Below are 24,753 nucleotides of genomic sequence, written 5' to 3'. Positions count from 1 at the left end.
TGTGGTGCATGCGATCAGCCGAGCTCAAGTAAGTACTCCCAAATTACCCATACAAGTTTATGTTATGTATATCAGTTCCAGTTTCAGTAGAACAACATGCTAGAATAGGACTAAGGATCTAGGAGGATGCCTTATGTGCCTGCTATATGTGTTTCAGCTTTATGAGAATTGCATGCTAGTATTGAGTAGACAGCAGTAGGATAGCCTGTTTAGGTTATGCCTGATAGTATGAGCTTAGCATTGTATGCTAGTACAGTTTCTTGTTATGAGGATAGAATTGCTTGAGTAGTCTCCTGTGTCTGAATGCTCCTTGCTTCGTGCTTTGTGGGACTCGGAGTGATGGGAATTAGCCATTAGGTGAATACGACACGTCACATGTGAACAGGGTTGAATAATCTCAGAGTGCTAGATTTGGCCCTATTGCGCAGCTCTTGTTTGAGTCTAACCGTTGTAGGGACGAGTCTTTTGCTCGAAGGATTATCTGAGCCTTGCCACATGTGATGGTATTCAGGTAATGGCTAATTGGCATTACAAGGAGGCCTTCAGCAGCTGAGGACTGGATTGGGTGGAGTCGGAGATTTCCCTAGGGCAAGCCTAGGATGAGAGCAGCAGAAATCAGTAGCAGTAGAAGTGACTTGGTGGAGTCAAGGCAGTACTTGAGGAAAGTACGGATAGATGTGGAAGGTAGTATGGGCCCGTACTACTGAAAGCAGAGGATCCGTACTTGAACCAAGGAAAGCTGACATGAGACCAGGAAACTGGTAGTAGTAGCGATCCCTCGAGATATATCAGTGTTCCTGACGTTTGTCATGATGTGTTTTCAGAATGGTGGTTTTACGCCCTAGACCAGCAGTCGGCAGTTCAGGTGCCGGAGAGGGATCAGGATCAGGCCCGGAGGCCGGGCAATTGGACGAGCAGACTAGGGAGTTTCTCTCTTCAGAGATTACTCGCACTATACTTGAGCGGACTCCTGTGATCTTCGGTTCGATCAAGGAGGGTATTTTAGAGCTGATGGACGAGAGGTTGAGCACCTTCCGTGCTGAGGTGGCGGCTATGATGGGGTCGCGCACACTCACCTTCAGGGAGTTCCGGGCTTGTGGAGCTCCAGACTACCATGGGGCACGGGATCCCATTGCGAGTACCAGGTGGTTGGCGGATGTCGCCAATGCGTTCCGCACCAGCAGATGTCCCGAGGGGGACAAGGTCAGACTAGCATCCTGTCTTCTGAAGGACAGGGCACGAGATTGGTGGGAGGAGGTCGGGCATGTCATCGGGGATGACGCAGCGCTTGATGCCATGACTTGGGCTGATTTTACTACCAGGTTCATAGCCGAGTTTGCACCGGTTATTGAGGTGCAGCAGTTAGCCAGGGAGTTCCAGGATCTCACCTAGACTACAGAGACAGTGGCGGAGATTACCGCCAAGTTCCGGGAGAGGGCTCTTCTTGTTCCTCAGTACGCAGCTGACGAGGAAATGAAGAAGGCCCGTTATCATGAGATGTTGCAGAGTGATATCCGCCAGTTTGTGAGCCGGTCCAGCTGTAAAACGCTGGATGATATGATTGCGAGGGCTCGGGAGAGGGAGATAGATCTGGAGATGGAGAGGAAGAGGAAGCCAGAGGTGGCTTCTGGTACAGGGAGTTCGGGCAAAAATTCCAAGGTGTCAGATCACAGATCCAGAGGACAGCAGAGCCACAGTCGGTGTGGCAAGTGTGGGAGATTGCACGATGGGGCGTGCAAGGCAGGTAGTGCCGGTTGCTATAAGTGCGGCCAGACCGGGCATATGAGTAGAGATTGTACAGCTACTACTACCGCCACCGTAGCAGTTGATCTGATTTGCTTCCATTGCAATCAGAGGGGACATAAAAAGTCCCAGTGCCCGAGTTTAGCAGCAGCAGGGAAGGTGGCAGCACCTGCCCCTGCTACCTTGAGGATTACAGACGGCCGTCAGGGCCGGGGTGAGACGCCAGTGGCGAAGAGTAGAGCTTTCCAGATGACAGCAGAGGAGGCGCGAGCGACTCCTGATGTGGTGACAGGTATATATTTTCCTTTTATCTCCTTATTGATATTGATCGTTTCTCATGGTTATATGTTTTCGTATAGGGTCGTTCTTAGTGAACGGCATTTCAGCTACAGTATTGTTCGGCTACCCGTTCGGCTAACGACACTCCACCAATCAAGGAAGCGGTGGGTGAGAGTGGACACCCATTAAACGGCCATTTTATAGGCCATAACCTTATACCCCCTTTATAGATCGGTTTCGTGAATGAGGCCTACTAACGGTAAGACTAGTATATATATATATATATATATATATATATATATATATATATATATATATATATATATATATATATATATATATATATATATATATATTAATCTTATAATAAACAAAGTATAAGGTTGAATTTTAAACTTGTAAAAAATTCTAGGGTTTGAAATTTAAATAATTCAAATTAAACTTTTAATCAAAAATTAAAATTTCAAAATTTGAGGGCAAGTTTTGAACTTTTCAAAACACATAGGATCAAATAGCAAATAATTTAAATTTAAATATTTAATTTAAATGATTATCTAAATTTGACGTATTCCATTTTATTTACAAGATAATTCAACAAATAATTCAAATAATCAAATTTTATCATATAATGAATTTATTATTCAAATAATTGATAATTATCTTTTGTTTTGGTAAGGATAATCACATAATAAAAATAATAATTGGATTTTATTAGTTAAAAACAATTTTGGTAATTATCCTTCAGCAACACAGCAAGAAATCCCGAGATATCCTCTGCCTGACAGCTAAACTCGTCGAGTTCCCAATGTAAACTCGTCGAGTTCTCATTGGAACTCGTCGAGTTTGTCAGTCAAAAGGCCAAAAAACGAATTTTCAAAGCATGAATGAAAACACAAAGCATCAATACAATAGAAACCAATCAAGGCTCTGATACCACTGATGGGTTTGAGCCAAAAGAACATACTATGTGCTCATGCAAACCCTAATGCTTGGATCTAGGTTTCTATATTATACATGCAATTCATCCAAGACTTATAAACCTTAGATCTAGCATACATATTTCGAAATTAACATAAGAAATCCAATCTAGATGATTACCTCTTCTACAATGGCTTGAATCTTCTTGTCTTGGAGCTTAGAGTCACAAGTGTCACTCCTCTAATGGCTTATGTAACGCCCGTAGATCCGGGCTAGTCAATTTAGAGACAATGAGCATCAAAAATGAGTTTTTGATGGAAGATTATTTAGAATGCGTAATCTTAACCAAGTGGTAGTATATGTTCCAAGGGTTCCGTACATATAAAGAACGCGGAAATCCGAGTTATAACGAAGAAGTTATGGCGCGTCGAAGTTTTTCGGCAAAACTGGCACGGCACCGGGAGACGTAAATAGTGAATTTACAACATAGGACTTTTTATCCTTAGTGATCTACACAAAAGTTGTAGTATATGTTAAACCGAGAACATCCATAAAAAGAACGCCCAAATCTGACTTCGTATGAGGAAGTTATGAATTTTCTAAGATTTGGCATAGCAGTGCACGACCCGAAACTCGAATTTTAGTTCGAGCGGTTTTTGGCTTACGCAACCTAAATGAGAGTTGAATATCTCATTAATAGGAACTCAACGGTAAAAAGACAGACGAAAACGGAGTCCGTATGAAGGAGCTACGAATTCTTCGTGGTCATTTAACAGTCTAATCTCATCCTACTGTTAAATTTAAGATCGGTCGAGAATTAGCCGATGGAATCTAAATGAAAGTTGTAGATCTTGTTTTTACCTACGCGTGGAAAAAAAGAATGTCAAAAACGGAGCTCGTATGTGAAAGTTACGGGGTTTAGAAGTCGGCAGGGTGCTGCTGCAAAAGGGGTGACGTGGCTGATTATGGGCCAAGGCTTTCTCCCCAAGGCAAGCCACCAGAAGGTGACATGTGGCATGTACTCGACGAGTAGGAGGACCTACTCGACGAGTAGAGCTGTTTTCCAACCTATAAATAGAGGTGTCGGGTTCCCTCATTCTTCACACCTTTCCAAACCATTCTTTCTCTCTCTAGACTCTCTCTCTCTAGCCCCCAATGTGACATCCCCATTTTTCACGGCCAGAAAAGACCGATTTTGTTTATGCTTTATAAAAATCAGAGTACCTCTTTTAATAAAAATGTTGCGGAATTTGTTCCTAGAAAAACATGATAAATACGTTATCAAAGCATTTCCGAAGAAATGTATTTTTATCCATTTTAAAACATTTGGGATGTCATCGTCAATACAGAAACATAAGCATAAACAGAACTTACATTCATTTACACTAGTGATCTACATCTCTTTTAAATCCCTCAGTGTAAAGTAGCTTCATATTGACACCTGTGATACAAATAAGCTTGAGTGGGTCAGGTTGGGAAACCATTGGGATGTCATTGTCAATACAAAAACATAAGCATAAACAAAACTTACATTCATTTACACTAGTGATCTACTTCTCTTTTAATCTCTAAGTGTAAAGCAACTTCGTATCGATACCTGTGATACAAATAAGCTGAGTGGGTCAGGCTTGGGAGCCTGGTGAGCATATAGGGTTTTCAACCCACAATAATAATAACTTATTAAGTTCACCAATCAACAATAACTCTGATTACCCATTCCCGTTGTCCTCACTTTACGTCCCTAAATACCTAACACAAGGGACTTATCCTAAGGAATATCATCGGGTTGGACACTACTGCTAAGGGGACTCATCAGCCATACATGTCCTAAAGGCAACCATGAGGGGGATTGGAGTACGCCAGCAAACATTTAGTTCACCAACACCTACAAGTTGCGAACTTGCTAGTGTGCCACTGGACTGTCTAGAAAAGTCCGTGGTCGTCATCTATACTCCGTTAGACGACTTCGCCAAGAACAACACCAACACCGACACCGAGGCCTCTCACCATTTTAACACACACCGACTATTTCGTCTACCCATGTTCTACCCAACATATTTGTATATAAAATACATATACAGTTTTAAACTTGTATAAAACATCTGTTCAATAGTCACCTCAAATAAACAATTAACATATTTACACATAACACGTATTTTAAGGTAAATACTTCATATCTATGTGTAAAGTGAAAGTAACTACACACTCACTTGATTTAATGAAAATCGGGCAGCAATTCGTATCCTAAAACAATCGTTTCTAATAAAACCGAGAGTTTTATTGAGAAACCGGGCTCTGCGAAGATCGGACTTCGAAACCGAAAAGATAAATTTTCCGGGCTTCACGGGCACTTCGTGGCGTATTCCGGGGGTTATAATCGATACCGGGGCTTTAGGGGAAGTGAGAATAGCTAAAATATGAAATTTAGGGTAAAAGGTGGCCAATTTCCAAAGTTACCCGGGAAGGCTCGCAGCCTTCTATTTATAGGGAGGAGCTTCTGATCGGACGGCTGAGAAGCCTCCAGGTGGCGAAGATCCGAGGGTTCGCAGGGAGGGCTCGCACATGGCTGCGCATGCGAAGGCTTGCTGGCATCTTCTTACTGGACCGAGGTCTAGGGTCCGAAGTAGAGGCATCCGTGGCATGCTGCGAGGGTTCGGACATGTGCTAGAGGGTACGTGTCGCCTTCTCAGTGGACCACTTCGGATCAGGTCAGGAGCTCGGATGACTCAGCAGCTCGGACACGTGGCTCGCATGACTCACCAATTTCGGACACGTGGCACGTTCTAAGCGAGGGTGACGTGGCAAAAACGTGACTATGCGAATTTTCTCGATTTTTGTGCAAAAACTTCTAAAATCCATAACTTTCGCATACGAGCTCCGTTTTTGACGTTCTTTATATGCACGCGTAGGTAAAATTACGCTCTACAACTTCTGTTTAGACTTCGTCGGCTAATTTTGATTTAATTTCTATATTATTATTTTTAACAGACCGGGACAGGAAATCCGTTAAAAATTCATAACTTCTTCATCCGACGTCCGTTTTCGTCTGACTTTTTACCGTTGTGCTACTATTGACGAGACCTTCGATTCTCGTTTAGGTTGTGTCGGCTAAAAATTAATCGATCTAAAATTCGAGTTTTTAGCTGTCTACTGCTAAGCCGAAACTTCGAAAAATCATAACTTCCTCATACGAAGTCAGATTTGGGTGTTCTTTTTATACCTACTCTCGGTTTAACGAACACTACGAGTTTCGTTTAGATCACTAAGGCTAAAAAGTTGTTTATCAAAAACTCACTTTTTACGACATTCAGCACCGTGCCGGTTTGTCGTGAAACTTCGACAGGTCATAACTTCTTCGTTATAACTCGGATTTCGGCATTCTTTATATATCCGTAATCCTTGTCACGACCACTACAACTTTATTAATAGATATCGGCTTTATCTAATACTTATTTTCGACGTTCATTTTTATTCTTAATTAATTAACTTCTAGTAATTAAGCATAAAACACATAATATTCACATAATTCATTTTCATTTCTCCAAAATGAGTCACAAAGGTTAACCTAGACTATCAAGTCAATATTAATGCCTAGCCTAGAAACACGGGCATTACAATTCTCCCCCCCTTAGGATGATTCCGTCCCCGGAATCACACAACGACAAACAACTATTGTACCATCCGGATTTCTAGGTACTATATTTATCTAATTATTTTTGATTTTTGGAGAGGGACTCGGCGAGTAGGCGCTTAGAGATGCGTGAACAGTACCCAAAGTTATTTGCTGAGAGAGACTTCGAGGGCGAAGTCTGATTCTAGTGGGGGAGAATTGTAACATCCGGATTTCTAGGTACTGTATTTATCTAATTATTTTTGAGTTTTGGAGAGGGACTCGGCGAGTAGGCGCTTAGACTCGCCGAGTAGAGCCGCACATTGTTGGACTGGATTAATGATTGGACTCGGCGAGTCCATACGTGGACTCGGCGAGTCCACGCTGTTTAATGAAACCCTAATTTCTTGGGTTTGGGACCTATTTAAAGGCCCTTAGGGCCGTCACTTGCGGCTACCAAACCCCAGAGAGAAACCCTAAAAGAGCTAGAGCGTTTGTGAGAGGAAAGGAGCCATTTCTTGATCTTTGTGATTGATTCTTACAAGAAGGAGGTGATTCCAGCTTGGAGGGGACCAAGGAGGTTGTGCATCTGGGGATTTCGAGCAAAAGACTTCATCTTTGAGGTATTATGTCGCCCCTTTATCTGTTTTGTTGAAGGAATCCATAGATGTAGAGTTTTTATGTCTTTTATTGGAAGGAGTTGTGAGAATATGGCCCCTATTCATTTTGAGACTTCGGATCTGGACCCATAGTGGTCTAAAGAGCTTATTCCAGCTTGCTTTATGTTGAGCTATGGAGGCAATGAGCTCAGGTTGTTGTTTTTGGGGCTAAATCACCAAGTAAAGCCTCCTAGGCGTCACATGAGTGTCAAGATCCAAGCTTTATGTGATTATCAGGCTTGGGAAGGTCAGATCTATGGTTCTAAGGAACAGATCTGACCTCAGGAGGTCAATTGAGTTTGTGCATGACATGAACTCGTCGAGTCCAAGGGCAGACTCGGCGAGTAGGGTTAGGGTTTCCCGTGAATCACACAGTGAGTGACTTGCCGAATTGGGGGAATGACTCAGTGAGTCAGAAGGGGGATAGAGGACTCGAGTTCACGACTGAACTCGCCGAGTCACATTTGTGCACTCGGCGAGTCTGGTCAAGGGTTGACCGTTGACTTTTGTTGACTTTTTGGGTTTGGTCAACAATTGAACTTGTGGACTGTTTGAAGGGTAAAATAGCCTTTTAGCCTTCTTAGAGGACATGTGAGAGTCTAGTCTAGCCTAGAGAGTCGTGATTGATTGAGATGATTATGTTATGTGTATAGGCAGAGGCTAGATCAGTATATACACGGGCGGGATATTATCCGAGACATCCGAGGTGAGTCTTCTCACTATACATTACCTAGAGTGGTATTTATGTGTAGACCAGAGGGTCTTGTATGCTATGTGTATGTATGAGATTATGTGCATTGTGTTATATGTATGCTATGTTTTGTATAGACCGGACCGAAGGGTCCAACGATATAGACCGGACCGAAGGGTCCAACGATATAGACCGGACCGAAGGGTCCAACGATACAGACCGGACCGAAGGGTCCAACGAGCTATGACCGGACCAGAGGGTCCAACGAGCTACAGGACTGGAGGGTCCCGCTGAGACACATCAGACCGGAGGGTCGTATTGTAGCCTCGAGTGGCGTATGTGTTGTATGTGGTATATTGGGGAACTCACTAAGCTTTTATACTTACAGTTGTTGTGTGATGTGTTTCAGGTACTAGTGAGGATCGCGGGAAGGCGCCGGCATGATTCGTACACACGGGAGAGGATTTATTTATATGAGATCTTGGGACATGTTTTGTGATGATACAGAGATTTATTATGATTTTGTGATTTTTATGTGGTGGAAAGTATGTTTTGAAATGAAAAATTGTTTTGAAAATTTGGGTGTTACAAGTTGGTATCAGAGCCTTGGTTTGAGGGATTCGGGTGCATCTTCGGATGAATCCGAACTCAAACTGAGGAGATGAGAATGTTTTCATAAAATAAACAATTTTTCTAAAAGAATTAAAGATTTTGAGAAAGGCAGAAGGAAGCAGTGTGTACGATCAGCCAGCGCCCGAACGGTGATTTCCCAAAATACCCTTACCTTATGTGTTATGAGATATTATGAGATATTATGCATGCTAGAGTAGGCTAGGTGATCATATTAGGACTAGAGTGGCCTGATCTGTGATGCCTTAGCCAATGAATGATTTTGCTGCTATATGATGCTTGAGAGCGAATAGGTAGCAGTGAGGAGCTGTTGGGAGGCCTACCGAAGGGTAGCCTATGCCAGTGAAATGTAGTGTACTTGTGATCTGGAATCCAAGGAGGAGGACTTAGAGTGAATGCTGATGCGGTGTGGACGGTAGTATAGGGCCCGTACTACTGAAGACACCGAAGCAGTGTGCACCCTAAGTAAGAATCCATTGGGTACTAAGGAGCAAGTAGGGTTGAGTTATCGAGTGCGAGTATGCTCGAGCGAGTCTCTGATATCTTGTGTTGTATTTCAGAGAGACATCATGGTTGGGACGCGCCACCGGCTAGGGACTAGCGAGGGGGTTGTGAGCGATGAGGAGCTCCGCCAGATGATTCATGATGAGGTGGCTGCTGCCATCCGCGCTGAGATTCCAGAGATGTTCGGGTCTATCAAGACCACGATGATGGAGGCTTTTGATGAGCGGTACGCCGCTCTTACTGATGCAGCTGTTGCTGCGGCCACCGCAGCCGTTGCTGCTGCCAGGCCGCAGGGGGGTGACTCGTTGCTGTACAGAGAGTTCAGCAACACGAAGCCACCAGAGTTTGATGGGACGCAGGATCCGATTGCTGCTATGAGATGGATTACCGATGTTGAGGGTTGTTTCTATACCTGCTCGTGTCCAGAGCATCTGAGGGTTCGGTTTGCGCTGAACCAGCTTCGCTTGGGAGCGAAGGACTGGTGGAAGTTTGTGACGGCAGACTTCACTACTGCAGAGCTGACTGCAGTGACCTGGGAGAGGTTCACCACGATGTTTCGAGATGAGTATGTTCCTCCGGTGGAGAGGGAGCGATTGGCTCAGGAGTTCTTGACCCTCAAACAGGGTACTGATTCGGTTACTGTGGTTACCCGAAAGTTTCATGAGAGGGCGATGTTCTGCCCTAAGCAGGTGTCTACTGAGCAGGCACGTATGAGCCGGTACTTGGGTGTTTTGAGGAGGGATATACGGGAGTTCGTGTCGAACTCGACTTATCGGACATTTGCTGAGCTCCAGGCAAATGCCCGGAAGAGGGAGATTGAGTTGGAGACACAGGCCAGGGAGGAGGCCGAGTCTCATAGGGTGGATCGGCGACCGGCACAGTCTCAGCCGGCAGCCAAGCGGGCAAAGCCCGCTGATTCGAGATCTGGGGGTCCGAAGGGCCGCACTTGTGGAAAGTGCGGAAAGAGCCACGAGGGGACATGCAGAGCTGGGGTGTGTTATAAGTGTGGGAAGGAGGGGCATTATGCGAGGGACTGCCCCAAGGGATTCACGGTTTGCTTTCATTGCAACCAGACCGGCCATCGGAAGGCCGAGTGCCCACAGCTACTGCAGAGATCAGCGTAGGGATCTGCGCCTGCTGTTCGAGCTACAGAGAGTCGGCCGGCGAAGGCCGAGGCGCCGAAGGCTCACGGGAGAGCCTACCAGTTGACAGCGGAGGAGCTTCGCGCAGCACCCGATGTGGTAGCTGGTATGTATTCTTTCCTCGGTTTATATTGAGTTTGTGATATTATGCTTATTTTGAGGTATGCATAGGTACATTTCTTGTGTTTTCTGTACCTGCTTTGGTGTTGTTTGACTCGGGTGCGAGTCAGTCATTTGTATCGATAGCGTTTAGTCGACACATCAGTGTTCAGCGAGAGGCGTTGAGTCGACCTCTACGAGTTTCTATAGCCGACAAGCGAGCAGTGTATGCTACTGATGTGATTCGAGGATGTGTACTCGAGATCTTCGGTGTCGAGTTCCCGATAGATCTGGTCCCGATTGCTATGGGGGACGTATGTGTCATAGTAGGCATGGATTGGTTGAGCCGATTTGGGGCTGTGATAGACTGCGAGCGACAGTTGGTGACGATACGAGACCCCAGTGGGGGAGTACTTACGGTGTACGGCGAGGGTACCCGTTCTGGCTCAGCATTTTGTTCGGCCGCTAGAGCGAGGCAGAGTCTACAGCAGGGCTGTAGTGGGTTTGTGGCTTATGTGGTGGATACGAGAGTAGATGCAGAGAGACCGAGGTCGGTCGATGAGGTTCCGATAGTGCGTGAGTTCCCGGATGTTTTCCCCGAGGAGTTGCCGGGTGTACCTCCCGAGAGGCAGGTAGAGTTCCGTATTGACTTGGTTCCGGGGGCAGCGCCTATCGCCAAGGCGCCCTATCGCCTTGCGCCACCAGAGATACATGAGTTATCCTCGCAGCTTCAGGAGCTGCTGGGGAAGGGGTTTATACGGCCGAGTAGCTCGCCGTGGGGAGCGCCGATCCTTTTTGTCAAGAAAAAGGATGGTTCACACCGGATGTGCATTGATTACCGGGAACTGAACAAACTGACGGTCAAAAACCGTTACCCCTTACCGAGGATCGACGATTTATTCGATCAGTTGCAGGGAGCGTCTTGGTTTTCCAAGATCGACTTAAGGTCTGGATATCATCAGATGAGAGTACGAGATGAGGATATCCAGAAGACAGCATTCATGACTCGTTACGGGCATTACGAGTTCGCGGTGATGCCTTTCGGGCTCACCAATGCACCGGCGGCATTCATGGATCTCGTGAACAGAGTATGCAGACCGATGTTGGATCGTTCGGTGATCGTGTTCATCGATGACATATTGGTGTATTCGAGATCCAGAGAGCAGCATGAGGAGCATTTGAGAGAGTTACTTGGAGTTTTGAGATCGGAGAGGCTTTATGCCAAATTCTCCAAGTGTGATTTCTGGTTACGAGAGGTCCGGTTCCTAGGGCACCTCGTTAACCAGAATGGGATTTTGGTCGATCCGGCCAAGATTGAGGCAGTGATGAGTTGGGAGGTGCCGAGATCCCCCACCGAGATCAGGAGTTTCCTCGGGTTGGCCGGCTATTATATGAGATTTATCAGGGATTTCTCCAAGATCGCCGTGCCACTCACCAGATTGACCCGGAAGGGTGTTGCTTTTTCATGGGGCCCAGAGCAGCAGGCCTCCTTCGAGACACTTCGCCAGAGACTGTGCGAAGCCCCGGTGTTAGCCCTTCCGGAGGGAATGGAGGACTTTGTGGTGTATTGTGACGCATCGATATCGGGGCTGGGAGCGGTGCTAATGCAGAGAGGGCATGTGATAGCATACGCATCGAGACAGCTGAAGCCTCACGAGGCGAGGTATCCCACCCACGATCTGGAGCTGGGGGCAGTAGTGTTCGCCCTCAAGATCTGGCGTCACTACATGTACGGGGTTCGGTGTACCATATACACGGACCATAAGAGCTTGAAGTATTTGATGGATCAGCCCAACCTGAACATGCGTCAGAGGAGATGGTTGGATGTGGTGAAGGACTATGATTGCGAGATCCTGTACCACCCGGGCTAAGCTAATGTTGTAGCTGATGCCCTGAGTCGCAGGGCGGAGAGTGCCCCGATACGAGATGTTTGTATGAGATTGACAGTGATGACTCCGGTGTTGGACACCATTCGAGGGGCGCAGGCTGAGGCCATTAGGCCGGAGAACCGGAAGAGAGAGCGGGTTATCGGACAGGTATCGGAGTTCGTTACCGATGGTCGAGGACTTATGACCTTTCAGGGTCGGATTTGGGTACCGTTCGTGGGTGGAACGCGTACCATCTTGATGGAGGAGGCGCATAGATCGAGGTTCTCGATCCATCCCGGGGACACTAAGATGTATTGGACTTTAGAGGGAGTTGGGACACATATTTACCCTTGGCAGAGTTTTCCTACAACAACAGCCATCATTCGAGCATCGGTATGCCACCCTTTGAGCTGTTGTATGGGAGGAGGTGTCGGACTCCCATTTGCTGGGGTGAGGTCGGGCAACGTGTGATGGGTAGTACGGAGATTGTGCTTCAGACGACCGAGCAGATTCAGCAGGTCAGGCAGAGGTTACTGACGGCCCAGAGCCGTCAGAAGAGTTATGCGGATAGACGACGGTCCGAGCTCGAATTTCAGGTTGGTGACTTCGTCCTCCTGAAGGTATCTCCTTGGAAAGGAGTGATCCGATTCAGGAAGAGAGGCAAGTTGGGGCCTCAGTATATTGGTCCTTTCAGGGTGATCGCCAGGGTGGGCAGAGTAGCGTATCGTTTGGAACTACCTGCGGAGTTGAGTCAGATTCATGATACCTTCCACGTATCTCAGTTGAGGAAGTGTATCGCCGATGAGTCAGCAGTGGTTCCCCTTGAGGACATTCAGGTGGATGCGAGCCTGAACTATGTTGAGAGGCCGATCGCGATTCGGGATAGGAGGATCAAGGTTTTGAGAAACAAGGAGGTGTCATTGGTTCAGGTCCAGTGGCAACATCGGAAGGGGTCCGAGCTGACTTGGGAGCCGGAGTTAGAGATGCGTGAACAGTACCCAAAGTTATTTGCTGAGAGAGACTTCGAGGGCGAAGTCTGATTCTAGTGGGGGAGAATTGTAACATTCGGATTTCTAGGTATTGTATTTATCTAATTATTTTTGAGTTTTGGAGAGGGACTCGGCGAGTAGGCGCTTAGACTCGCCGAGTAGAGCCGCGCATTGTTGGACTGGATTAATGACTGGACTCGACGAGTCCATACGTTGACTCGGCGAGTCCACGCTGTTTAATGAAACCCTAATTTCTTGGGTTTGGGACCTATTTAAAGGCCCTTAGGGCCGTCACTTGCGGCTACCAAACCCCAGAGAGAAACCCTAAAAGAGCTAGAGCGTTTGTGAGAGGAAAGGAGCCATTTCTTGATCTTTGTGATTGATTCTTACAAGAAGGAGGTGATTCCAGCTTGGAGGGGACCAAGGAGGTTGTGCATCTGGGGATTTCGAGCAAAAGACTTCATCTTTGAGGTATTATGTCGCCCCTTTATCTGTTTTGTTGAAGGAATCCATAGATGTAGAGTTTTTATGTCTTTTATTGGAAGGAGTTGTGAGAATATGGCCCCTATTCACTTTGAGACTTCGGATCTGGACCCATAGTGGTCTAAAGAGCTTATTCCAGCTTGCTTTATGTTGAGCTATGGAGGCAATGAGCTCAGGTTGTTGTTTTTGGGGCTAAATCACCAAGTAAAGCCTCCTAGGCGTCACATGAGCTATGGAGGCAATGATTTTGTGATTTTTATGTGGTGGAAAGTATGTTTTGAAATGAAAAATTGTTTTGAAAATTTGGGTGTTACAACTACGGGTAGCGACTCACCATGTCACTCTCCGTTTCCCAGGTGAGATTTGGCCCATTCATATGTTTCCAACGCACAAGCACTAAATCGACCATCTTACATTACAACTTCTTAGTCTTACGGTCAACGATTGCCTCAGGTTCTCCAATTAACCTCTTGTTCTCCTCCAACCTTAATTCAGAAATGGGAATTATGTCGGGCACACCTCCCGTGAACTCTCTCAAATAACACACATGACAGGTGTTATGAATACCCTCTAGTTCTTTCGGTAATTCTAGCTTGTAAGCTTGATTCCCGATCCTCTGAAGAACTTTTAAATGGTCCAATAAACCTTGGACTCAACTTTCCCCTTCTACCAAACCTTATAAGTCCCTTCCACGACGAGACTTTAAGTAAAACCGAATCTCCAACTTCGAATGATATCGGTTGTCTTTTCTTGTCAGCATAGCTCTTTTGAGCAGCTAACATCCTTTCCCTAATCACTTTCAACTTTTCAGCAGTCTGATGGACTATTTCAAGTCCCATAAACTGCTTTTCCTCAGCTTCCAGCCAACATGACGGCGCTCGACACTTTTCTCCGTACAAAGCGTGATAAGGTGCCATCTAGATGTTCGAGTGGAAACTTTTATTATAGGAAAATTCTACTAAAGGTAAATGTTCGACCCAGTTACCTTGGAATTCCAGGGTACATGCTCTCAGCATATCCTTCAACGTTTGAATCGTTTATTCGCTCTGACCATCGGTTTGCGGATGGTAAGTTGTATTCAAACACAACTTGGTACCCAATTCCTCTTACAGACTCCTCCAACACCTTGAGGTAAAACGGCTGTCACGATCGGATACAATCGTTAACGAAACACCGTGAAACCTCACAATTTCCTTCACATAAGAATTTGCAAGTTTATCCATAGACCTTTTCTCGTTGGCTGCTATGAAATGCGCACTCTTAGTGAAGCGATCAACGACCACCTTAATCATGTCGTGACCGTTCCTTGTTCTGGGCAGTATAGTCACAAAATCCATAGTGATATCTTCCCATTTACCCATGGGTACAGGTAAAGGTTCTAAACTCCCATACGGTTTCTGATGTTGTGCCTTAACCCTAGCACAAGTTACACACTCGGCCACATACTTAGCAACATCGAGCTTCATCGTCGGCCATCAGTAATAGGGTTTTAGATCCCTATACATTTTTATACTGCCGGGATGAATCGAGTACATGGTTTTGTGAGCTTCTTCCATCAGAAGATCTCTTACTCCTCCCGCCTTAGGTACCCAAATCCTATCTTTGAATACCTTCAGTCCTTGACCGTTTGTATCAAACACCAACGTTTCACCCAAACGTTCCTCCTTTCGGTCATTTCTCTCTAAAGCTTCCTCTTGAGCTTTCTTTATACTTTCCACAATTGTCGAGACAACTTCAATTCTCAACGCTCTTGGCCTTTTCTTTTCAAGATTTACCTTTCGACTGAGAGCATTAGTAACAACATTTGCTTTACCAGGGTGGTAAAGTATCTCACAGTCGTAGTCCTTGAGTAACTCTAGCCAGCGTCGTTGCCTCATGTTCAATTCCTTCTCCATATCTTTAAGGCGAATACTACCGCTGCCAACTCCAGATCATGAGTGGGGTAGTTCTTTTCATGCTCTTTCAATTGCCTCGATGCATTCGCTATCATTTTATCCCTTTGGGTCAGAACAAACCCTAACCCAACTTCTTTAACAACGAACGCGATACTTCTATTGATCGCTTTGATCAGCCTTTACTTTAATTCGGCTTAAGTCAACTGCTAAATCGAACTTGGTTCTCTGAACCACATAACAAACTCATCGTAGTCGGACTCAATTTGATATGACCACTAGGGTCGGAATAACAATCATCTTCTTAGTCATTACCGAAACGATGGTAACGACAGACTAGAATAAGACGGAATCAATTACGAGTTCCTTGGTAACCTTGTGACTTTCCCTGATCCAAGTGTGAGTCCTGTGCTTCCAGTAGTATAGATCTCTACTACTATTCACACCTACTCATACTCGTCCCAAGTACTGTCTCGCAGTCCCCAAATCCTAAAATCACAAAACAATTTAACACATACGAATGTGTCCAATGAATCATAAAATTTTCCTAGACTCTACTAGGACTTCTTCCATGCGTATCTTCTGTCATCAATTCTACTTCAACTTGGTTGGTGATGGAAATTTCAAACGATGGAATAACTTCAAGAATTACACCAACCATTCCATCATCCTGCCAAATCGGAGGTGTACTTCGGACGTACCATACTCCTCTAAACGTTTCATTATTTTATCAAACATATTCTAAAGGCAAGATACCACTCTTACGATATCTTTTGATAGGTATCATTCACTATCATAAGCTTTTCATTTCCTCCATCTACTCAATTCTCTACGAGTCTTCACCATAACGTTTTGTACACCCAAGCAGACGTTCGGTGTACCAGGAGAGAATTTAAGATAGGAAAGATTTATTTACGATAAACGTATAAATCTCCTTATCACTTCGAAACGTTTACATGTTAGTTCTAATCTCGTAATCATACGCTTAGAATCCTACACACATAAGGTTTTCAGATCCGGTCGGCAACAGACCATAGATCCGAACAAATAATAGCATATATGACAAACATATATCATTTAGCACATAAAAGCATTTTAGGCATCTTTCCTAAAATAAACTAGTGCTCGTGTCTAAAATATGGCAGACACTCATCTCACAATCATCACTTAGCATTCTAAGTTTAAGTCTAGAAATCCTACAAATTCCTAGTTCGCTTAAACTAATGCTCTGATACCAACTGTGACATCCCCAAATTCACGACCAGAAAAGGCCGGTTTAATTTATGCTTTTGAAATAATTTCAGAGTAATCATTTGATTAAAAGTGTTGCGGAATTTGTTCCCAGAAAAACATAATAAATATGTTATCAAATCATTTCCGAAGAAATGTATTTTATTCACTTAAACCATTGGGATGTCATTGTCAATACAAAAACATAAGCATAAACAAAACTTACATTCATTTACACTAGTGATCTACTTCTCTTTTAATCTCTAAGTGTAAAGCAACTTCGTATCGATACCTGTGATACAAATAAGCTGAGTGGGTCAGGCTTGGGAGCCTGGTGAGCATATAGGGTTTTCAACCCACAATAATAATAACTTATTAAGTTCACCAATCAACAATAACCCTGATTACCCATTCCCGTTGTCCTCACTTTACGTCCCTAAACACCTAACATAAGGGACTTATCCTAAGGAATATCATCGGGTTGGACACTACTGCTAAGGGGACTCCTCAGCCATACATGTCCTAAAGGCAACCAGGACAGGAAATCCGTTAAAAATTCATAACTTCTTCATCCAACGTCCGTTTTCGTCAGACTTTTCACCGTTGTGCTACTATTGACGAGACCTTCGATTCTCGTTTAGGTTGTGTCGGCTAAAAATCACTCGGTCTAAAATTCGAGTTTTTAGCTGTCTACTGCTAAGCCGAAACTTCGAAAAATCATAACTTCCTCATACGAAGTCAGATTTGGGTGTTCTTTTTATACCTACTCTCGGTTTAACGAACACTACGAGTTTCATTTAGATCACTAAGGCTAAAAAGTAGTTTATCAAAAACTCACTTTTTACGACATTCAGCACCGTGCCGGTTTGTCGTGAAACTTCAACAGGTCATAACTTCTTCGTTATAACTCGGATTTCGGCATTCTTTATATATCCGTAATCCTTGTCATGACCACTACAACTTTCTTAATAGATATCGGCTTTATCTAATATTTATTTTCGACGTTCATTTTTATTCTTAATTAATTAACTTCTAGTAATTAAGCATAAAACACATAATATTCACATAATTCCTTTTCATTTCTCCAAAATGAGTCACAAAGGTTAACCTAGACTATCAAGTCAATATTAATGTCTAGCCTAGAAACACGGGCATTACATGTAAGATGAAAGTAACTATGCACTCACTTGAAAAGGTGGTGAATCCGAACTCAGACAGCGCTTCGCTTCTTAAAAATAATTTCCTTCGACGAAACCTAGTATTATTACCACTAGAGTTTAGTCTATTATTCGCTTAGACTAATTAATAGTCTAGCTATTATTACTATTATATAAGCGTTAAACAATACTTATATAACCCATAATAATAGCCCAAGTACTTATTATAAGTTCCTAATAACGTTACTATAATTAAATAAACGATATATTAAAAATAGCGTAGGCGTAGCTCACTTACAACGGGTTTTATAGAAAACCGGGCTTTGCTTGGAGCAGCGTTCCCGAGCCGAAAAGCTCTTCTTCTCGGAGCCGTCGAGCACTCCGGGGCTTCCGCCTCGTGCTAGGGAGGTTCCCTAGGCTTTTCGGGGGGTTTCGGGGCTAGAGAGAGGTTCTAAAGAGAGAGTAAAGAGAAGAAAGAATGGGAAAGGTGTGAAGAAAATAAGGGTGGGAGAGGTTCTATTTATATGGTGAAAAATGGCTGAACTTGGTGCCACATGTCACCATCTAGTGGCAAGACTTGGGGAGAAAGCAATGGCCAAGATTGTGCCACAACACCCATTTTCGCACAGCACACTTCCGACTTCTAAAATCCGTAACTTTCACATACGACCTCCGTTTTTGACGTTCTTTATATCCACGCGTAGGTAAAAATAAGATCTACAACTTTCATTTTGACTCCATCGGCTAATTCTCGACCGATCTTAAATTTAACAGTACGAGGAGATTATACTGTTAAATATCCGCGTAAAATTCATAACTTCTACATACGGACTCTGTTTTCGTCTGTCTTTTTACCGTTGAGTTCCTATTAATGAGATCTTCAATTTAGGTCGTGTAGGCCAAAAACCGCTCGATCTAAAATTCGAGTTTCGGGTCGTGCACTGTCATGCCAAATCTTAGAAAATTCATACCTTCCTCATACGAAGTCAGATTTGGGCGTTCTTTTTATGCACGCTCTCGGTTTAACGTATACTGCAACTTTTGTTTAGATTACTAAGGCCAAAAAGTCCTCTATCGTAAATTCACTATTTACGTCTCCCGGTGCCGTGCCGGTTTTGCCGTAAAACTTCGACGAGCCATAACTTCTTCGTTATAACTTGGATTTCGGCATTCTTTATATGTACGGAACCCTTGTAACATATACTATGACTTGGTTAAGGTTATTCATTCTAAATAATCTTCTATTAAAAATTCATTTTTGACGCTTACCGTCTCTAAATTGATTAGCCCGAATCTGCGGGCGTTACACCCAAATCCCCCCCCCCCTAAAGTCTAGGTAAACCCCCTAGCACCCGAAGGAAGCCCCGAGGCTCCCGGAGTCCCGAGAAAAGAGCCTTTCGGCTCAGAAACGCTGCTCCAGCGAAGCCCGGTTTTGAGAAAAACTCATTGTAAGTGCGCTACGCCTAACCTATCTTTAGTATAGCTTATGTTTTAATATAGTAATGTTATTAGGACCTTATAATAATTACTTGGGCTATTATTATGAGTTATATAGTGTTGTTTAACGCTTATATAATAATAATAATAATAGCTAGACTATTAATTAGTCTCGGTTAACGTTAGACTAAACCCTAGTGGTATTGATACTAGGTTTTGTCAAGGGAAAATTGTTTTGAGATAACGAAGCGTTGTCCGAGTTCCGAGTCACCACCTTTCAGGTGAGTGCATAGTCCCTTTCATCTTACACATAGATATGAAGTATTTAATATAAATTACGTGCTATGTGTGCATATTATCTGTATACTTGCTATCTATGCTGGATGAACGTTTTTATACATATTTTAACTGATTTAAACTGTATACGTATTTTATATCTACAAATATGTTGGGTATAACATGGGTAGATGAATGATGAGAGATAAAAGATGATGTGAGTAAACATTGGCAGCTATAAACTTAGTGCCCAATAAATAAACACCGGCAGCTATGGACTTAGTGCCTATTGGACAAACGATGGTAGCTATGGACTTAGTACCTATTAGGTAAACATAGGTAGCTATGGACTTAGTACTTGTTAGGTGTTGGTAGCTATGGATTTAGTACCTGGTAGCTATGGACTTAGTACCTGTTAGATAAATGTTGGTAGCTATGGACTTAGTACCTACACTGGTAGCTATAGATTTAGTACCCGATGAAGGAAGTTTTGCAGCTATGGAATTAGTGCATTGGCAGCTATGGACTTAGTGTCGGCCTTATAACCCTGGAAGCAAGGGACTTCGAAATAAACGAATAGATGACTCTTAGGGTAGACCCTGGAGAGTAAGGAAGATAATGGGGATGGGTAAATGGGGTTGATTGTTTGTTGTTTAAACATAATAATTATATTATTGTGGGTTGAAAACCCTATGTACTCACCAGGTTTCTCAACCTGACCCACTCAAGCTTATTTGTATCACAGGTATCGATACGAAGCTACTTTACACTGAGAGATTTAAAAGAGATGTAGATCACTAGTGTAAATAATGTAAGTTCTGTTTATGCTTACGTTTCTATATTGACAATGACATCCCAATGTTTTGAAAATGAATAAAACTACATGTTTATCATGTTTTCTGAGAACAAATTCCGCAACATTTTTGTTAAAAGTACTCTGGTTTTTATAAAGCATAAACAAAATCGGTCTTTTCTGGCCGTGAAAATGGGGATGTCACAGCTTACAGACACCACAAACAAGAGGATGCTAATTGAGAGAGAGGGGATGGGCAGAATTTCGGCTATGAACTCTTCTCGGGTTTCAAGTAGCCGAAAATTGGATGCCTTGGGGTCTTATTTATACTGGTGCTGCTAGGGTTTCAGTCAAAACCCTAATGGATAACTTAGGCCTTAAGCAATCCAAGGAAGCTTCTGGAATAAGGCCTCTATGGCCGAAATTAAGATGGACACATCCCTAATTTCGTCCAAGCCTAGTCCATAAGCCTTCTCAGCCCAATACTCAACCATCACACATTTGACAGTTTAAGTGCCCGTTATTTAATTAATGTCTTTTAGCCACATAATTAATTCCTAATTAATTCTTGTCTAATATTAATTAAACTATATGATTTCTCCTTTAATATATTATTCATATAATATATTAATAAACCATAATAACCTCTCACTTGATAAATCATCCTATCATGTTGCTTTGGTAAAGGCAACCCAAAAGGACCACGCACAACCGGATCAAATACATACCAAATATAGTTACGGGCTTAGACACTAATCCAACAATAGCTTTGGGTAAAAAAAATTACAATCTTTGTTCTTTTTTTTATACAATTACTACTTTTTATTAAATACTAACAACATTTTCATTTGTGTTTATGTAGAGATTGTACAAGCTTTAAACATGTTAGATTTGGATGACAATGATATGGGGAAGAGGCCAATGGAAGATTAGATTATGAGTTTATGAAGTTTGTTAGTTTGATTGATTTTAAAGTTTAAACTATGATTTTTGGTGTTAGGGTCAGGGACGGATCTTCTTAAGGGCTAGGGGGGTTGTGGCCCCCCTGTTTTTTTTTTTAAACTAGTCCATGTACTATTGAAAATTTTACATATTAGGCCTAAGAATAAAAAAATTGATTGTGGCCCCCGCTGTTTTCCAATTTTTATACTTATTATACTTTCGGCCCCCAACTCAAAGGTTCAAGCTCCGTTACTAGTTAGGGTAATACTTTTGTATGTTTGTGTTAAGATAGTTAACTTTTGTTGGTGAACTTGATTTTTATGTTAGTTGATTTTATTTGGAAAATTAATTTTGCAAGTTATAATATTATAGATTAAATCATCAAGGTAGATTAATTATGCACGAAACAGAAACGTATTCATTTTTACAAGTTATATCGTATCAAACCCAAAAACGTATTCATTTTTACAATTTGTAACGTATCAAACCCAACAACATATTCGTTTTAACAAGGTGTATCACCCAAAAACTTATTTTAACGACTTGTACTCTATGCAAGTAAGTTGTACCGGTCCAACCATGTCTAAAAACCAGAAAAACCGGACCTGGACTTGGACCCGGTAAGTCTCATCCGGTCCGGTCCACGGTCCACAATATTCTCCGAAACCGGTCCGGTCCAAAAGTCGGTCCGGTTCGGTCCAAATGCTCACCCCTAACGTAGAGTTATCACTCTAGCCTATTTAACAGGTTTCATGGTTAACTCTGTTATCTTTTTTGCAAAATCAGTCCTAAAATCGGGCTTAAAGTTCAAATTTGGTCTCTGTAGTTTGCAAAAAATTACACCACATGTCCAAAACTCGGTTTTATGTTTTGTAACTTCTTTATTTTTATTTATTTTTATTTTTTAGTCAAAACTAAACTTGGTTTTATATATTTTTTTGTTTTTTTTAATATTTTTCATATTTTTTTCCTTTTTTTTGTTTTTTTTTACGTTTATTGTATTTTTATATTTTTATTATATTTTTCGTATTATATATATATATATATATATATATATATATATATATATATATATATATATATATATATATATATATATATATATATATATTAATATATTTTACACTTTTCGTATTTTTGTTAGTTTTATACGTATTTATTTTCGTATTATTTTTTATTTATTTTTTTCGTATTTTAATTTGTTCATTTTTTCGTTTTATTTTTCATGAATTTGATGACTTTTTCTTGACCTTCTTTAAAAAGTATATAATGTATTAACATATTAGAGTATATTACAATTTTAGTGTTTCCGTTTTTTTGAAACATTAATTCTCAATAAACAAGTTGTTTGATTTTTTTTTCATAACATAAATATAATAAAAGAACAAAAATAAAGAACAAAAATATATAAATAAAAGAAGTTAGGCCAAACTTACAAATATAAATATAACTTTTTTATTTACTTAAATAAAAATTAAAAAAAATTAAAAAACCATAAGCTACCAAAATTTAAAAAAAAATAGAATACCAAAAAAACCGAAACACCAAAATTATAATATGCTCTAATATGTGGATACATTTTACACTTTTTGAAAAATATCAAGAAAAAACTATCAAATTCATGAAAAATAAAATTAAAAAATTAAAAAATTAAAAATACGAAAAGTGTAAAATATATGTATATAAAATAGTATATAAAAACGAAAATAAATAAAGTATATATATATATATATATATATATATATATATATATATATATATATATATATATATACGAAAAATATAAAAATACGAAAAACAAAAAATATACGAAAAATATTAAAAAAATGAAACAAAAATATAAAATCAAGTTTAGTTTTGACTAAAATATAAAAAATAAATGAAAAAATAAAGAATTTAAAAAAACATAAAACCGAGTTTTGGACATGAGTTATTTTTTGCAAACTACAGAGACTAAATTTGAACTTTAAATCTAATTTTAGGACTGATTTTGCAAAAAAAATAACGAAGTTAATCATGAAATCGATTAAATGGGCTAGAGTGATAACTCTACGTTCCATTTGTGGCCAAAGCTAACAAATTTTTTTTTTCAATTATGCGGGAAAATGTTGTGGGTTTTATGGTATTTGCTTTTTGTTATTATTAATATAAATACAACACTAATTATAATAAATAAACAATAAAATACATTTATGTATATAGCATATTATGTCGATGAATACAGTAATCTGCCCTAAAATTTCGATATATTGTGCCAAGTGCAAGTGTAGAAAGAGCAAAAAACAATTTCGATATATCGTGCCAAGTGCAAGTGTAGAAAGAGCAAACAACAAAAGAAAATGTCTTTCTTATCCCTAATGGAAAATGCCAATTTTCACCGACATTCATACCATCTGCGTTTGCTGCATTCCTTCAGTTCAGCAGTCTCAACTGCATGGGATCATTCCGACCATATTTTCCACCACTCTCCTCGAGACTCATGAACTCTTCACGAGATATCCCAGAATTTGCTCCACCGTAAAAATCCTTGTTTTTATGCTTCATTGAACACTTTTTCCGGTGAATCAGACAGCGGATGAAAATGGATATAGTCCAAACAAGTGAACACCTAATCATAACTTGATTTATTAATCTCATTGATTACATACAATAATTCCGGGAAAATACGAAAGAGATGAAAAAACAACAAAGATTGTTGACGGAGGAATCTAGCGAGACCGGTCGGAGAGATGGGTGATTGTGCCGCTGCAGCCGGGGACAGGAGCAGGTGCAGCTAAGTAACTCGGAAGTTGGTCTCCGGCCATAACGACGACAATTTCAGGGCTGACTTTAGATTCATCACCAGCGTTGCTCACATACCGAGCCACCTTCTGAGGGTGTTCATCACCACCTTCGATATCGTCACCGGCGCCGGTAGCTGTTGATTGGGTCCTCCATTGAGAACAAGCCAACATTATCAAAGCCATCAGTATGAGAGCAAGCATGGCACCTATCCCACAGAATAAATAAACCAACGGCGTATCCAACCGCCACGACGTCGACGACCTCAACGACTCCATTGGTGTTGTGTTTTCCAGCTGCTGTCCCATCCTTGATCCTTGTACTGTGTGTGCTGTGCGTTGAAAATTACATAAGAGAAAGGGAAGCATATATAGATGCAAAGGTACAACATGCATTAGCATGAGGTACAAGTCCTCGAAGTAAGGTTAATAATGGGTTTTTTTGTTTCATTTGTGGTTTCGTACTAAAGAATAAATCCATAGCCTCAAATCTGAAAAGCCTTTGTTTAAATCCCTATTTACTTTGATAAGACGAGGAAACTTGAAAAACAATATGAAAAGCATATTCCATGATGCGAATTAAGCAATTTCGATTATGATGCAAGTACAAGTACTACTGAGTGGAATATTT

At 41.7% G+C, this 24,753-nt stretch overlaps 1 protein-coding gene across 1 annotated transcript; it reads right to left on the bottom strand.

The window, feature by feature from the left end:
* Positions 1 to 24,050: 24,050 nt before the first annotated feature.
* Positions 24,051 to 24,431, bottom strand: LOC145158280 (protein GLUTAMINE DUMPER 4-like). Its single transcript, XM_079077199.1, has one exon. The coding sequence runs from the start codon at positions 24,429 to 24,431 to the stop codon at positions 24,051 to 24,053; it is 381 nt and encodes a 126-aa protein (XP_078933325.1).
* Between the last annotated feature and the right edge of the window lie 322 nt (positions 24,432 to 24,753).

This window comes from Lactuca virosa, chromosome 2 (assembly GCF_052849685.1).
Source record: "Lactuca virosa cultivar CGN04683 chromosome 2, Lactuca_virosa_CGN04683_v6, whole genome shotgun sequence".
In the NCBI taxonomy this organism is placed as follows: Eukaryota; Viridiplantae; Streptophyta; class Magnoliopsida; order Asterales; family Asteraceae; genus Lactuca; species Lactuca virosa.
This window is presented reverse-complemented; position numbering and strand designations above follow the sequence as displayed.

Bases quoted from the DNA above. Each gene is read 5' to 3' on its own strand.
- LOC145158280 (XM_079077199.1), bottom strand. From the start codon at position 24,431: ATGGGACAGCAGCTGGAAAACACAACACCAATGGAGTCGTTGAGGTCG.